General features: G+C 39.2%; 1 protein-coding gene and 1 long non-coding RNA gene across 4 annotated transcripts in view; one reads left to right on the forward strand and one right to left on the reverse strand.

Annotated features, from left to right (window-relative positions):
* Positions 1 to 2,360, forward strand: part of LOC110962007 (nuclear factor 7, brain-like) — an 18,137-nt gene extending 15,777 nt beyond the window's left edge. For both annotated transcript variants that reach the window (XM_051950552.1, XM_022209845.2), the window contains exon 12: positions 889 to 2,360. In XM_051950552.1, coding sequence (XP_051806512.1) covers positions 889 to 1,415 — 527 coding nt within the window. In that variant the 3' untranslated portion in view covers positions 1,416 to 2,360. The remainder of the gene's footprint in view (positions 1 to 888) is intronic.
* LOC110945927 (uncharacterized) lies at positions 2,115 to 16,581 on the reverse strand. 2 transcript variants are annotated; one of them, XR_007942950.1, is made up of 5 exons: positions 16,454 to 16,581; positions 13,410 to 13,802; positions 7,187 to 7,252; positions 6,868 to 7,020; positions 2,115 to 6,762 (listed from the first exon to the last, which is right to left on the reverse strand). It is a non-coding gene; the product is annotated as an uncharacterized LOC110945927 (long non-coding RNA). The 2 variants fall into 2 exon arrangements; XR_007942951.1 differs by having other exon boundaries at positions 13,406 to 13,802.
* Positions 16,582 to 17,075: the final 494 nt, after the last annotated feature.

Below are 17,075 nucleotides of genomic sequence, written 5' to 3' on the forward strand. Positions count from 1 at the left end.
CCTTTATATAGGCCTTCAAAACCCATTCTCACATTGTGCAGATACTCACTGAGTATGGCTTGGTGTGTATTTGGTTCACTTTTGCAAAGTGACCAACCCATGTGCAATGAATCATGACAAAATGACAACTCATTATTATCTCAACTACCAGGGCACTAGATCATCAGTAAATCCACCATGAATAATTACAACCCCCCTACAAGTAGAAATCTGAGTACATTTCTACCTCAAAGTTTCTATTGACTGTCAGTATACAATATGTTAGATATCCTACTGACGGTGGTCAATTTAAGAAATCCCTGATTTAGAATCAATATTTCGAATTTAACTGATAAAATGATTTATCGAAGCCCTTATCCAAGACACTTTGCAGAGTGATTTTTTTTTTGTAAACTATGACAACAAAAACCAAATAGGATAAAGCTGAATAGATACTATGCACTAGGACAGCAACAAATCAAACAAACAGCTGAGAGTTCACTCAACTCATTCGCTTAAGTTTGTAGAAAACAAAACTAGCATTTAAGCAGACTTCTCATTTTTGTAGCCTGAGAAAACAGACATGGTGGAAGCCTGCTGTGTCCTTTTTAAAATGAAAATGTTTCTTTTTGCAATAATGAAAATAATTATAATCATGGCACAGGTTAGTGTTGAATTCAGTCTCTACACTCAGACTCCTCATTTATTTCACTGTAACCTCAAGCAGCCTCACAGATTCTCTTTCAACTTAATGTCTCATATAGATTGAATTTGTTTTTTCAAGTTGACTTATCTCAGCCAATTTGACACTTTCACAGCTCATGTGGTGACTTTGAACTACATAAACATTAACATGAACATAAAATGATTTACAATGCACCTAACAATATTTTTGTGTTTAAATCCCAGTGTCTGTTCATTTGGATGCCACTTCCAAACACTCCTCGCTGGTGGTGTCACCAGACCGACTGCAGGTCCAGGAGGCAGTGCTCCCCACCGCTCCGTCACACAGCAGCCAGCGCTTTGCTGAGTGGCCCACTGTGCTGGGAGACATCATGATCAGTGCAGGGAGGCACTACTGGGAGGTCGAGGTGTCCCCCAGTGGCAACTGGAGAGTAGGAGTGATGTCAGAGCTTGCTTCCACTAGACAGAAATCCATGACACCAAAAGAAGGATACTGGGTCCTGTGGAAAGGCCCCAGTTTGTGGGCCTGTACTGACAAGGCCATTAAGCTGGAGAAGGTGGCTCTGCCCCGACACATTGGGGTGTATGTGGACGTCAGGGAGGGCCAGGTGTCTTTTTATGACGTAGAGCGAAGGGTCCACATCTACACCTTCTCTGATACCTTCAGACACAGTCTCATCCCTCTGTTTGGCTGTCTGGATGGAGACACAGTCCTTAAAATCAAACCAGCAGAGATGTTAAGCAAACACTGAAGGGATGAGGCTTTGTGCATTAATCATTGATGAAAGCATCTTGTCTGAAATCAGAGCCTCCTTTAAGATCCCGGTATTTTGGGAAAAACATATCCTAGAAATTACATGAACAAGATCAGACACACTGGCCAACACAAGTATGGATTATTTGAAAAAAAAGTGAGGTCCAAATTGTTTAGTAATGAGTGTAACACTGAAGAGCCCGAGCAAGAATATCTCTGAGTCTGTTATCAAAGACATAACCAACATTATTATGTTTTGAAGCAACAGACAAGTGCTTTTACTAGTAGTAGCTCCTGCAAATGTTAACACCAGAAAATGTTACAAAAAAAATAGGTGAAGCTGTGTTGCAGTTTCTGCTGGTTTGATAAAGATCTTGTCCTTTTTATTTCTTCTTTTATCGTCACAAAAGTCTTTTGTTTGATTTGTTAGCAGGATCTCATGGTGTCGTCATACAGCACATTTATAACAACAGCAAATGAGTGCTTTCCAGTAGAGAAATAAGTATGTTAAGGATTTATCTAACAAGTTTAAATGAGTCCACAGTATTATTAGTTATATAAAAGTTACTGACTAATTCAAACATTAAGCTAAAGCCCATAAAATATGCTGTATATAAAACAGTGACCAACTTAATGGTTCAGGCTAAGAGCTGACAATATTAAACACAGAAAACTCAACAAATTCAAGAGTCCTCCATTAACTAGCTCCAATTAACTTTATTTTCATTACACAGCTAATGAAAATACACATACATACACAGAGTCCAAGTATAAAGACAAAAGCAGTTCAGCTCATAACTGTAAGTGCAAAAGAAGCAGTAAAATGCATTTTGAGTGGTTTGGGTGTCTATAGTATGACATGGCATTAACAGTACTAAGTTGTGTGATCACATTAAGCATGTAAATGGAAAAAACTGTAACAATAAATTAACAGTGTAAGATACATGCACTTACTGTTCTGTATCCATCTAGTTTTGTCTGTGTAGCCTTGCTGTTGTTCAGAATCTGTTTTTATATTTTTACTGTTTTTTTTTTTTTGATTAATGCTAATATAACAAAATGTTGCAGAAATAGCTTCGTACATGGGAACCAAACAATACTGTAGGATTAAAGTGTAGGCTGTAACACACCTAATGGTAGAAACTACACTTTATGATTGAAATTACACTCATTTATTTAGGGGCACCTCTCTCAGCTTACCTGAGAAAGAGACTTTGATAAAAATGAAGTTGATCAGTCTGTTATCTGAAAGTCTTAAGTTCTGATTTCACTGACTTCCTGTTAATAAACAGAGAAATACACGGTAGAACCAATGACAACTGTGCACAAACATTTATAAACTAATACTATGAACAAACAACAGACAACAGACAGGGAATAAATAAATGAATACAGATAAACTAATGAAGTGTGTTTTCACTGGAAGCAGCTGGGAGAAAGCTGACGAATTTATAATCATTCTCGAATTGGAAAACCAATTGTAATTCATGAATTCACCCGCTTAGAAGAAAGAAAGTGATACTTGCAAAACCTTTAGGAGAGAGATGGAGGCGGCTGCAGGATGTGGAGCTGAGATGATCTGCTGGATGAGTTGGTTCAGGAACGCAGAGAAAAGGAGGAACTTTGGCAGGTTTGTGTTGCAAAAGTGTACTGAAGTAAAAACACTAAGAGTCGAAGCTCATAGTTATCAAGAGAATATTCATGCTGTTGTAGTTATTTAAATTAAGAAGTCAAATTTTAAGTAAAATATAGGAAACCAAAGCTCTAGTTTCAAGTTGTGTTATTTGTTTCTTTAAGTCATCATAAAAGAAGCCAGTTTCAATTTCAGTTCTCATGAAAAGCCCACTTTAAAAGTTTTTTGTTTTTTTTAATTTAGCCCAGTCCTCTCTGTTGTTTGTTCTTTTGTTCTCAAGCCTTTCAAGCCAAAGTTGCATTTTTCTGAACACATTGCATTCTATGACTTTCCTTGATGCAAAAAGTCTTGGAGCCAAATTCATATCAGCATCTCAAATCAAATGCCTTTACCGGGCTTTGCAAAAGTTCTGTTACACTCGGTTTCATGATCTTTAGAGACGCTTACATGCGTGTGTATATATATATATATATATATATATATATATATATATATATACACACACCGAATTTAATAGTTTGATGAGAAATAGTATGTACACACTATATATGGGTACAGGCTTCCATTTACAAACTCATACAGACAAATTTAATGTCACTTGAAGTTTCATGTGAAACAGTTCATACAGTACTTATTAGGAGATAGATGTGTGGTAACACTACTGTAAGTGGGGCATTATCACAGGAAAGGCATTAAAGAAAGCAAACACTTTTTGACTGTGTCAGAGTGGCAGCATTGCAGGCACAATTTGTACAAGAAAAAAACCATTTAGAGAAAAACTTACACATGAAGATCTATGGACTGAGCTGTACTAAGGTGAGTATAAATACACTGTGTGGAAATAAATGGGTCCTGGCACTCAAACAAGGTACTGGACATCACTTTTACTCTTAACTGAACACACATTCTCTCCATTTCTCCCTCTGTAGTTTGAAATATTTTTTTTTTGATAGATGAGGTGTTTAGTGATTATTTTGATGTTGTATTTACTTCATACAGTTCACACAGGGCCTTTCTGTACAGTTTTATAATGCATATACAAAAGAGACATTAAAAATAATAACAACACTGCTTCCTGTTCAGCAGGATTTACACCATTTACACTAGTGTCACATTTTAAACTTTACACTAGGTTTTATTAAAGGTGATATCAGATTTTCTCAGTTGGCAAAACAAAGATATAAATACAGAAAAAAGAAAATAGTGCAGATTCTGTTGAGGTCACCATTTAACACCTTTGTAAAGGCTTAACAGTGAGCATAACATGAAGTTGGCATGCCTGTAACAGCTGAATGCGGCGATTTCCATGCTGCTCAGCAAAACACTTCACAAATGTATCTAGATCTAATGCTTTTGTGCGTTTTGAATTCAATGCTGAGTACAGCCAAACTCGATAGTCTCTTTTCTGTCATAGGAGACCGCAAATAATTCTTTATGAGCCTGAGAGATGAAAAACTTTGCTCACAGGATGCACTGCTCACAGGTAAAACAACCGCTATTTTACACAATCTGAACAACTCAAAAAACATCCTGGTATGGGTCCAAAAACTGAGTGAACTCCTTTAGAGTGGTAGGACTCTCTTTTTCCAGCTTTTTTCTGTCTAGTACTCTCCTGGTCTGATGTAACTCATGCATGAGATCCTCAATATTTGAATCATAAGCTTCAGCCAGTAACAGAACAGCTTCCTCTCTCAAAAAACTTGGACTTGATGGATTTAGTGCCTGGACACCCTGCATAATTTTACAATTCAAGTTAGAAAATCTTCTATTTCTCCAAACATGTTATCCAGAACTGGATAGTACACAGAGACTCAAAAAGTGTGTTTGCTATCTGAAACTACATGCTGTCCCAAGGTGGAGTGGATGACAGTATCCTGAAGCACCTTTGTTGTCTGTCTTGGCCTCTTTGGTTTTCTTTGAGTTGTATCGATGTTACTTTGTTGATACAAATCAAGAATTTCACTCCACATTTCCTCAAAAGAGGCTTGACTACGGTACTGGACTAGTGTCTCTTTAAGTGCTTCAATAAGTTCAACAGCCTGAGCATAGTCCACTGTTTTAGACTGGAGCATGTCTGATAAAAATTTGGAGTCACTCAGGACCTTCCTGAACAGAACAAGAGATCCATCAAAATTCAGATCAATCTGAGCAAATATCCCTCTTGCTTCAACAGCTCTTTGTGGATGGTTCTCAGACGCGAGCTCCTCAAGCACCTGTACTATTGTAGGCAACCTGTCCATAACATTGCGACATGCTATGTGCCTACAGGCCCAACATGTATCACTTAGCTGTTGGAGCTCCCTTGGTGCACCATCAAACATCTCCCGCTGCACTTCCAGCCATTTGTTATGCACATATGACCCAGACATGAATACATACAGTCGTTCTAATAATGAGAATAAGTTTCCTGCATCTGCTACACTTTTTACAGTGTCTACTATAACTCAGTTCAAGCAGTGTGCACTACAGTGAACATAGAAGGCATGTTTAGCTACTTCTTTTATTTTTGCTTGAACACCTGCATGTGCCCCACACATCACTGCCGCACCATCATAGCCCTGGCCTACAAGGTTTTGCTTGTACTCCAACCAATGCTTCTTAAGAAAGCATATAATCTTGTCACTTAAGGCAGCAGCATCCAAGTGTTCTGCCACATCGAACTCCAGAAAGCTCTCATGAACCACACCGTTGTAAAAATATCTCAGAACAAATGACATTTGTTCTTTTTTCTGAACATCTTTAGTTTGAAGTTTCATCAACAATAACTGAAAACTGCTTGCTTGTTTTAACTTCCTGGATGATTTCCTCTTTGACCATTGCAGCCAAGCACTCAGGTAATTCATTCTGTATTGTTTTACTGGTATAATGTGCATTTTTAGCTTGTTGTTGAAGTCTTTTTTTAATGATGGGGTTATGCTTACCCAGCAAGTCTAACATAGACAGAAAAACACCCTTTTTATTGGAGTTGAGAGACTCCTTGTGACCCCACAGTGCTATGTTTTCTGGGGCTGTTAGAACTAAAATTTCAGCTAATGTTCTAATGTCGTACTGATTTTCAGCCACCTGCTTCTTGTTTTGCTCATCCATTAGTCCAAACATTGAGGTATTTTTATCCTGAATTTTCTTGTTCTCGGTCCATGCAAACATTGCATTTAAATGTCCTTCAGATCTGGCATGAGAACAGAAGCCACTGTCTTTCATTGTAGCCTTTTTCCAGTTGCGATAACCCTCGAAAGAGGTGAAAACAGTCTTTGGAGCATCCGGAAGGGAAAAACGCCAACATGCAAAACAGTAAGCTGCATCTTTTGATTGTGAGCAGTGCTTCCCCTAGGTTGATTTACTTGTGGTGGTGGGCCGGGCGGTGGAGGGGGACTTTGCGGTGTTTGATAAGTGCATTCAAAATAATCTAGTCAAACTGGTTTATGAACCATGTGTAATTTATTGCACATAGATACAACTTAAGCCTGCTGCAGACTTGCTTTAACACAAACAGAACCCAAAAGAAAAAGGAAAAAAAAGGAAAAAAAGCTATTTATAGCTACTTGCAAAGCTGACAGTTTTTGTCAGATCAGTGTATTTTTCTCTGTTTTGAAAAAAAGATCTCCAATGCCTTTCTGTATGGAAAGGATTGGGGGTCAGGTCCATTTATGCTGATGCGCATGCATGCAGCAAGATGCTCCCCTTGCAGCCTGTTCCTCAGTTCAGTTTTGAACTAAAAGAGAAAAAAACTTGCATAACTATAATGCAAAAGAGCACAAGAAAATTAATTGAAATTATTCACATTGTGCTCTTATGCATTATGGTTTAAATCACTTACCCTGTTCATTGCTGAGAAATCTCTCTCACAATTTACACTTGCCACTGGGATGATGAGGGCTGCAGCAGCAAGTTGGGACAGGCAGGGGTAGACGTCACCCCATTCATCGTACTCACTGGCCAGCAGTTCCAGGATTGCTCCTTGGCTTTTGTACTAACCAGGATAGAAAGAAGTTGACATAAAATAGAAAATGTCATTATAGAATCCTGATTTACAGAGAATCCCTGCAAAAAAGAATTAGAATTTGAGTTTAAGAAAATAAATAAAAAATAAACATACAAAAAAAATCCATATTTTAGGGAAAGGAAATGAGTATAACCTTAAATGCTCCTGAAGACACATGCTCCTTGAATGACAGCCACTCTTGGACCACTGTGGCTTCATCCTGTCCAGGAAGGTACAACAACAAAAAGTCAGTATATGAGGAAGAAAATAGTATATAATCAACAATAACTTAGTGTATTCCAGAACACTGATTTTATTATTATTAATCTGTTTAGCAATCACAGACAATTTCATTATTAAAAAGGTGACAAAAAATTAGTCACCTTTTCCCCACTCAACAATATTTATTTATGAATATTTAATAGCAAAATGAAGTGCAATATTGCCTTATTAGCCAATGATGGGAAACTTTCACTACGAAAGTGAGTTTGTTTATTTGTTCTGTCACATGTATTTTTAAATGAAGAAATACAGAACTTTCTTGCAAGGCCACGTGTCCAAGTCGACTTACTTTACAGATGCCTTGTCCAAAAACCAGTCTAGCATTACCATAACCCGCTGGAGCCGCGAACCGGAGATATAACAAATAGGAGCGCTGTTGTTGTGAACTGGGAAGCTAATGCTAGCGACGGATGCTAGCCGTCACGGCTAACACCTTCTTCCCTGCTCGTTAAAACGCTCGAGGCTTCCACTGTCAGTGACTGACGGCTACTTTTAAGATATCGTTGCTGTTAAACACAACAGTGCGTCTTTTCAGACATTTAATAATTTCAATTTAGGGGATGAAAATGTATTAAAGTTGACTTCCGGTGGAGCTCATGGAGTAGCAAGTCGCACTGAAAGCAGCTCCGCCACCTTAACCTCGAATATCCCTTTCAAACTCGCTATTTTGAACTTTTTTCGACACATTTGGCAATCGAAAGGGGCACAACTCATATCAGGCCATCGACGAAAAGGAAAGAATGGGGAAACCTCAAGAAAGAAACACTTCGACCGCTAAGGCTAGCTCTCAACCGGACCAAGCTAACGCTAGCAATGCAGTAGCTAACAAGGACTCGGAGGTGCTCAAAGCTATTGCCAATCTCAAAACGGAGATTCTGGGTGACAGCAAGCAAAACATGGACAGACTTAGCCAGGAAATTAACAGCAAATTGGACAACGTGAGCCAAGAAATAAAAGGCAAATTGGACAACATTTCAGAGGATGTACAGGGCCTCTCGGAGCGGATGGATGAGGCGGAGTCCAGGATTAACAAAGTGGAGTGCTGGGCAGAGCAGGCAACCATTGCTCTGTGTACAAGCCTAGAACAGCACAGTAGTCTCCAGAAAAAGTGCTTGGACTTAGAATCACGATCTCGAAGAAATAATATTCGCATATTTGGCCTGGCAGAGAGCGAGGAGACCAACCCGGTGCCACAATTCATGGATACATTTTTGAAAACTCACCTGGAAATCCCACCGCAGATCGATTTAAAAATCCAGCATGCACACCGCTCCTTGACAAGTAAACCCCCGCCTAACGCACCACCGAGACCCTTGATTATAAATTTCTCGGACTTCTCAACTAAAGAAATGGTCTTGAGAGAGGCATGGAAGAAACGAGTAAAGATTGGCTCCCGCTCCATATATTTCGACCATGACTATCCCGCTGAAATCGTGAGAAGACGCAAAGAGTATGCTCCCATAAAGAAAATACTCAAGGAGAAAAGCATTCGTTTCCAAACTCCGTTTACCAACATGAGAATTCACTGGGAATCAGGAGTACGCACATACAGCTCCGCCCAGGAGGCTTTCAGTGAGTTGAAGAAACGCGGATGTATCGCGGAGATTCCAGCCCCAGCTGACGAAGGATATGATCCAGTGCGGCGCCTACGGGAACTCCTGGGATGGCAGCCGACGGAGGACAGCGGCCCCGCGGTTTCACGGAGAGCAAAAGCCAAGCTGCGGAGCTTCCAGAGGGAATCCGCAGAACAGGTCTGAGTGGGTCTCCAGGCAACGTCTATTCATAACTTCGGCCTGACCAGCTACTCGGGTGGGGGAGTTGGCTCTTCTTGCTTACATGTTTGAACTACGTTGGACAAAAAGGGTGGTGCCGTTTATGTCTATAGACGACGTAGCCGTCCTCTTAGGGCCCTCTTCTAAAGAAAGGCGTTCCCTTCGACCCTCCAACGGGGTCCAGTTTGAGGAGCAAAAGTCTCCTCTGGGCATAGTCAGCTCTGTTTTTGTTCATTGTTTGTGTTTCTGTTCACTTATTGTTCTGGGGCCACTGTTCCACATATACATTCATTTGATTTGCTGTCAGAATGTCAAATAATTTGAAAATAGCTTCTCTAAATGTAAATGGATTAGGTAGTCCATTCAAAAGGGAAAAGGTTTTAGACAAATTAAAAAAGGATGGGTTACAAGTGATATTTCTGCAGGAGACACACATGTCAAGGTACGAACACGCTAAATTTAAATGTTATGGTTACTCGCACTTTTTTTACAGCTCATGCAAAAACAGTAGACAGAGAGGGGTAGTGACTCTAATATCTAATACACTAAATTTTGAATTGCTTACCAAGATAGAAGATAGCCAAGGCAGATATGTCATAGTAAAAGCGAAGATAGACGATACTGTGTGCACTTTTGCAAATATCTACGTTCCTCCGGAGAGTAATAGAACCTTCTTAAAAACACTGTTTGACATCATTGTTACATTGAGTGAAGGGATATTAATCTGTGGCGGTGACTGGAACACCATTCTGAATCTCTCATTGGATACTACAAGTCACAAGAGACAAAAAACACATAGATCTAAGAACCTTAACGCCTTGATAAAAGAAATGGGGTTATTTGATGTTTGGAGGAACCTCCACCCTAAAAACAAAGATTTTACGCACTACTCCCTCTCGCACCAGGTACATTCTAGATTGGACTTTTTTCTGATGAACAGCGTTGACCGTCATAAGGTAATAGAAAGTTCAATCGGCACGTCTGATATATCAGATCATAACATAATTTACTTGACAGTTCAATTAACCAGTTCACCCAAATCTACATTATGGAGGCTAAACATAAGTATACTTAACAAGGAAAATACCATAAAGGAGATTAAAAAAGAAATAACAACTTGTATAGCAGACAATGACAATGACCAGGTTAAACCTACTATCCTCTGGGATACGATTAAAGCTGTAATGAGGGGTAAACTAATCTCGAGAACGGCCTATTTGAAAAAAACTAAAAGGGCAATGTATGATAACCTCCAAAAAGATCTTAGAACTATGGAACTTAAATTATCACAAAATAATAAAGACATTAGCTTGCTTACCAAAATAAAAACCATTAAAAACAAAATAAATGTATCTGTACAAGAGGAATTAGAAAACAAACTGAGATTTTGTAAACAATCCTTTTATGAATCTGGTCCAAAAGCAACAAAAATGCTAGCAAGACGCGTCCGGAAACAGCAGCTAAAACATGCTATTCTCAAAATCAGAGACCCAGATACTGGTAATCTGACTTACGATGTTGAACAAATCCACGGTATTTTTAACAAATACTATAAAAAATTGTATTCATGTCCAATACCAATAGGAGAAAGTGATATTAACCAATACTTATCATGTCTAGACTTACCCTCTCTAGGATTAATACAAAATAAAGCCCTAACTGCACCTATTACTCCAAAAGAACTGAATAATGCAATAGGAAACTTAAAATCAAACAAATGTCCTGGAAGTGACGGTTTCTCAAATGAGTGGTACAAAATTTTTAAAGAGGAGTTAGCCCCTACTCTACTCAGGTCTCTTAATTGGACTCTCGACAGAGCTGAGATACCTCCATCCTGGAGAGAAGCGGTAATAACAGTTGTGCCCAAAGAAGGTAAAAATAAGGAATTCTGTGAATCATACCGCCCTATCTCCATATTGAATGTAGACTATAAAATATTTACTTCAATAATCTCTAAGAGGTTAGAAAATTATTTGTTAGAGTTAATCCATGAAGATCAGACAGGATTTATAAGGGGCCGTCAAACCCACGACAGCATTAGACGTACGTTACATATAATTGAGGAAGCTAAAAATCAAAAACTCAGTATGGCTCTCGTAAGCCTTGACGCGGAGAAAGCCTTCGACCGAGTTAGCTGGTCCTTCCTTTTTAAAGTGCTAGAGCGTCTAGGCTTTAACGACAAATTCATAAAATGCATACAATCAATATACAGTGCCCCAATGGCCAGAATAAAGATAAACGGTCATTTGTCCACTCATTTTCAATTGTATAGAGGTACCCGACAGGGTTGTGGGCTTAGTCCCTCACTTTTTGCTTTGTTTATCGAGCCATTGGCCCAGGCAATAAGGCAGAATGTGGAACTACAAGGAATAACAATAGCAAATTCTAAACATGTTATCGCTCTCTTTGCTGACGATATTATCGCTTACCTTCAGAACCCTGAGTTATCAATCCCTAAACTTATGTCTACTCTGAAGGAGTTTGGACATTTGTCAGGCTATAATTTAAATATTACCAAAACACAAATTCTAACGATTAACTACTCCCCTAGCAATTCATTAAGACAAAAGTATAAAATGACCTGGGATGCGGAAAAGATAAAATATTTAGGAGTATACATCTCACGAGATTACAACAGCCTGTTTAGTCTGAATTTTAGCAAACTACTGGATTCAATTAAAAAAGATTTAATACACTGGTCATCATTAACTTTAGATTTTTACTCCAGAATAGAAATTGTAAAAATGAACGTTCTACCTAGGTTTCTTTACCTCTTTATGGCACTGCCGGTTAAAATTCCAGATTTAGAATTCAATGCATGGGATAAGTTAATATCGCGATTCGTTTGGGCGGGAGCTAGACCTCGAATTAAATATAAAACGCTTCAAATTGATAAAGAGCATGGTGGTCTGGCTCTTCCAAACCTGAGGCAATATTACCTGGCCGCACAGATGAAAAATGCAGTATGCTGGTGTTCACCTGAAATCGAAGCCCGGTGGAAACAAATTGAGTTGAGTATGGGTGGAGCCCCACCTCAATCAAAATTAGGGGAAAAAACTAAGCTGATTGATACTGGAAACTGCATCATGGAAAACACTCTCTCTAATTGGCATGAAGTGGTGAAGAAATTTAACTTGAATGACAAAACTTATTTATTGACATGGCCCTCCTTTTCTCTAAGGTTCCCACCGGGTAGGTCTGAGCCTACATTTTCACAATGGAACGGTAAAGGCTTAACCGCCCTTTGTCGGTTTCTGGAGGGGGGCACCTTTAAGTCATTCGAAAAACTTAAAACTGAATTTGAACTTGAAAATACAGACTTATTCAGATATTTACAAGTAAGGCACTTTTATAGCCTTGAGGAACGGGAAGGTGCTCCCAGCCCCGAAGCAGACATTATCAAAATATTTACGAATGCCTACAAATGTTTACCCATTAAAACAGTATCCAAACTTTACAAAGGGTTTCAAAAACAAAATGGCCATAATACCTTGTATGTCAAATCAAAATGGGAAAAAGAGTTGTTTATCTTACTGTCAGAGGATGATTGGCATAAAATGTGTGTCACTCAACAAACAACAACTAGTTCAAATAGGTGGAGGGAATTTGGGTGGAAGTGTTTGATTAGATTCTTCATTACTCCTCATATCACCAACAAATTCAAGGGGTCGCAACAGTGTTGCTGGAGACAGTGTGGCTGCACTGATGCCAATCATTCTCACATCTTCTGGACATGTCCAAAATTAAAATGTTTCTGGGACAGTGTGTTTAAAATTGTTGACAGCATTATGACTTATGCTATACCTAGGGACGCAAAGATTTATCTTTTGGGCTTGTTTCCTGAAGAGGCAATTCATAAACAGGACGAATATCTATTTAAAGTTTTGTCTATCGCTTCTAAAAAGGCCATTACTCGGAACTGGCTTAAATCTGACATTCCTCGAGTGGACCAATGGCTCGAAATCGTCGAAGAATTACACTCAATGGAAAAAATGACGTTCTTCCTCCGACTCAGAGGCCACATCTTCATAAAACTTTGGACTAAATGGCATGAATATAAACGAGAAGCTTGAACCAATTCATATACCCCCCCCCCCCTTTTCTTTTTTTTTTCTCTCAAATATACATTTTTATTATTGATTTCCAAATGTCCATCCCACTATTATTTGGTTTTCAGTATCATCCTTTGTAATATGTTTCTTTTTATGTCTACAAGGAAGTGAACAGTGCCCCTAAGTGTTCGTCTTGTTCTGCTTGCTATACTGAAAACGATTCAAATAAAAAGTATCAAAAAAAAAAAATTTATTAAAGTTACTTACTTACCTCTGAGACACTTGAACAAGCAGGGCTGTGCAACTCTGCCGGTGGTGTCGAGCTAATGAGCGCTTAACAAGGTGGGTCGGGCTGGCGGAATACACACGCGCGCGCCTGACAACCCAGTGAGAGACAGACAGGTGGACTGTTTTCCCTACGCGGTGCCAGTAATTATGACGGCGCGTTTTTTTTTATAAATTCATCTTCTTGTGCGGGTGTCAATCTACTTGGGCGGGCCGCCCAAGTAAAGTTTATGTAGGGGAAACACTGGTGAGTATTCTAACCAGGGATGAAATTTGTACCAGTCGCTGCAGAAGCTTCTTCTGGCTCCTCCTTGTAGGGTCTTAGGGAAACTGTCTCGCATTGGCTGCACTGGCACCTCACCCCTTGACTTGGATAGATCTAGAAGATGGAGGGGAGGAAAAATTCAAACTGCATTACATCTGAACTAATTATACAATACAACAACTAGTAAAAACATACACACGTGGACAAAATTGTTGGTACCCCTCAGTTAAAGAAGGAAAAACCCACAATTCTCACTGAAATCACTTGAAACTCACAAAAGTAACAATAAAAATTTATTGAAAATTAAATAATCAAAATCAGCCATCACTTTTGAATTGTTGATTAACATAATTATTTTAAAAAAACAAACTAATGAAATAGGGCTGGACAAAAATGATGGTACCCATAACTTAATATTTTGTTGCACAACCTTTTGAGGCAATCACTGCAATTAAACGATTTCTGTATTTGTCAATGAGCGTTCTGCAGCTGTCAACAGGTATTTTGGCCCACTCCTCATGAGCAAACAGCTCCAGTTGTCTCAGGTTTGATGGGTGTCTTCTCCAAATGGCATGTTTCAGCTCCTTCCACATATGTTCAATGGGATTCAGATCTGGGCTCATAGAAGGCCACTTTAGAATAGTCCAACGCTTTTCTCTCAGCCATTCTTGGGTGTTTTTGGCTGTGTGTTTTGGATGGTTGTCCTGTTGGAAGACCCATGACCTGCGACTGAGACCAAGCTTTCTGACACTAGGCAGCACATTTCTCTCCAGAATGCCTTGATAGTCTTCAGATTTCATCGTACCTTGCACACTTTCAAGACACCCTGTGCCAGATGCAGCAAAGCAGCCCCAAAACATTACTGAGCCTCCTCCATGTTTCACCGTAGGGACAGTGTTCTTTTCTTCGTATGCTTGGTTTTTGAGTCTATGAACATAGAGTTGATGTGCCTTACCAAAAAGCTCCAGTTTGGTCTCATCTGTCCAAAGGACATTCTCCCAGAAGCTTTGTGGCTTGTCAACATGCATTTTTGCAAATTCCAGTCTGGCTTTTTTATGAGTTTTTTTCAGCAGTGGTGTCCTCCTTGGTCGTCTCCCATGAAGTCCACTTTGGCTCAAACAACGACGAATGGTGCGATCTGACACTGATGTACCTTGGCCTTGGAGTTCACCTTTAATTTCTTTGGAGGTTGCTCTGGGCTCTTTGGATACAATTTGAACGATCTGTCTCTTCAATTTGTCATCAATTTTCCTCTTGCGGCCACGTCCAGGGAGGTTGGCTACTGTCCCGTGGGTCTTGAACTTCTGAATAATATGAGCCACTGTTGTCACAGGAACTTCAAGCTGTTTAGAGATGGTCTTATAGCCTTTACCTTTAAGATGTTTGTCTATCATTTTTTTTCAGATGTCCTGGGACAATTCTCTCCTTCGCTTTCTGTTGTCCATGTTCAGTGTGGTACACACCTTTTCACCAAACAGCAGGGTGACTACTTGTCTCCCTTTAAATAGGCAGACTGACTGATTATGAGTTTGGAAACACCTGTGATGTCAATTAAATGACACACCTGAGTTAATCATGTCACTCTGGTCAAATAGTTTTCAATCTTTTATAGAGGTACCATCATTTTTGTCCAGGCCTGTTTCATTAGTTTGTTTTTTTAAATAATTATGTTAATCAACAATTCAAAAGTAATGGCTGTTTTTGATTATTTAATTTTCAATAAATTTTTATTTATTGTTACTTTTGTGAGTTTCAAGTGATTTCAGTGAGAATTGTGGGTTTTTCCTTCTTTAACTGAGGGGTACCAACAATTTTGTCCACGTGTGTAATTGATAACCATCAGACTGTGTTAACATACACGAGCATTTTAGCCTGGGAGAGTATTTTTACGTTCATTTTACTAATTTTGGAATTTAACCTGGCCCATATCTTTAAAACACATTGTACACAAAATATTAAAACTCTGTCCCCATCTCATTACACATTCACATTTTTCGCACAAGCTTCCCCAATTATTCATATTTAAGCAAACATAAATATTTTTTTATTTATTTGAAGAAGTCTAAGCAATGTGTCTTAAATACACCTTACAATAAAATGTCAGTTAATGTCATTTGTTGTTCTTATTTATATGTAACTTAGTATACTATGCAGCAACAATTTCCATACCATGAGGACCAGCTCAACTGGAGATGGTTGGTGATGGATCAGGCACTCTCCTTTCACTTTCATTGATTGAATCCTGCATCTCATCTTTCTCACTATCTGCCTCCTCATCTTGGTGATGCTCTCCCTCCTCCATCTCTTCACCACTGTGGTGTTCTCCAACCTCCTCCTGTCCCTGGTCACCAAGGGCTTGTATTTCATCACATTTCTGTTGCCTTCTCTCTCTCCTTCCACATTGTCTTCGTCTTTTCTCTCTCCTTCCACCTCATCTTCTCTATCACCCTTCCTCAATTGTTCATTTTCTATTTCTGTTACCTTTCTCTTTGGCGAGAAAAAACTGCAAATGCTACCTTTCCTCTTCATGTCTGTAAGCTTCAAAGTGAGTGCTTTACAGATGGCGAATCAATATTGGCTTTTGTAGCCTACTTTACACAGATAACGTCAGACCTAGCTAACATTACATGTATGGTTAGCAAAACAACGTTCTTCTACCTGATTTTATTATCTCAAAATCAGCATTGCAACTATACTAGCAATGTGCTTTTATTATAATTACATTTCTTAATCGATAGACATATCGATAGTTGCTCAGTTTTTACCTCTTTCCTCCTGTGTCTTCTTTCCTCCTAACCCCTGGCTCCCTCGCTTTTTCGAAACAAATCAGTCCCTTACTGCGCCTGCGCTGCAGCCACTCGCTGCCGCTCTGGCCCTGGCCGCATCTCGTGCTGCATTCAGGGCTGTCGAACATTGGAGTTCCTCGATCATAAATGTCAAATTTCTCGCTACAAATTGGGGTGGCAAGGCTTTCTTTAAGGGTGGCATTTGCCACCCCGGTAGATCCGCCCATGATGCCAATCCACTTCTGCAGAACTCTGTTTTTTTTTTTTATCAGAATCTGGTGGAGGTAGGAGACACCATAGACATAATAAAGAGTAGACGCCGCTCGGGGTGCTGCGCAGCGAGAAATACGGCCGCCATCTTGGTCCGGTCAGCCGCTCCACTCAGCGCTGTTTGACAGCGCATTTAATCCATCTTAACTCTGAATATTAAACTGATTTTCACGCGTTTTTTATTTTTTTTATTTTTTATTTTATTTTTTTTTAATAATTTGAAGAGACAATATATGATTACGCTATATATACATATATAAACAAAATACTGACTAATGAACACATTAGTCAGCTTTCTGATATATTGATTACATTGATACTCCATACATGA

This window comes from Acanthochromis polyacanthus, chromosome 7 (genome assembly GCF_021347895.1).
Source record: "Acanthochromis polyacanthus isolate Apoly-LR-REF ecotype Palm Island chromosome 7, KAUST_Apoly_ChrSc, whole genome shotgun sequence".
Classification (NCBI taxonomy): Eukaryota; Metazoa; Chordata; class Actinopteri; family Pomacentridae; genus Acanthochromis; species Acanthochromis polyacanthus.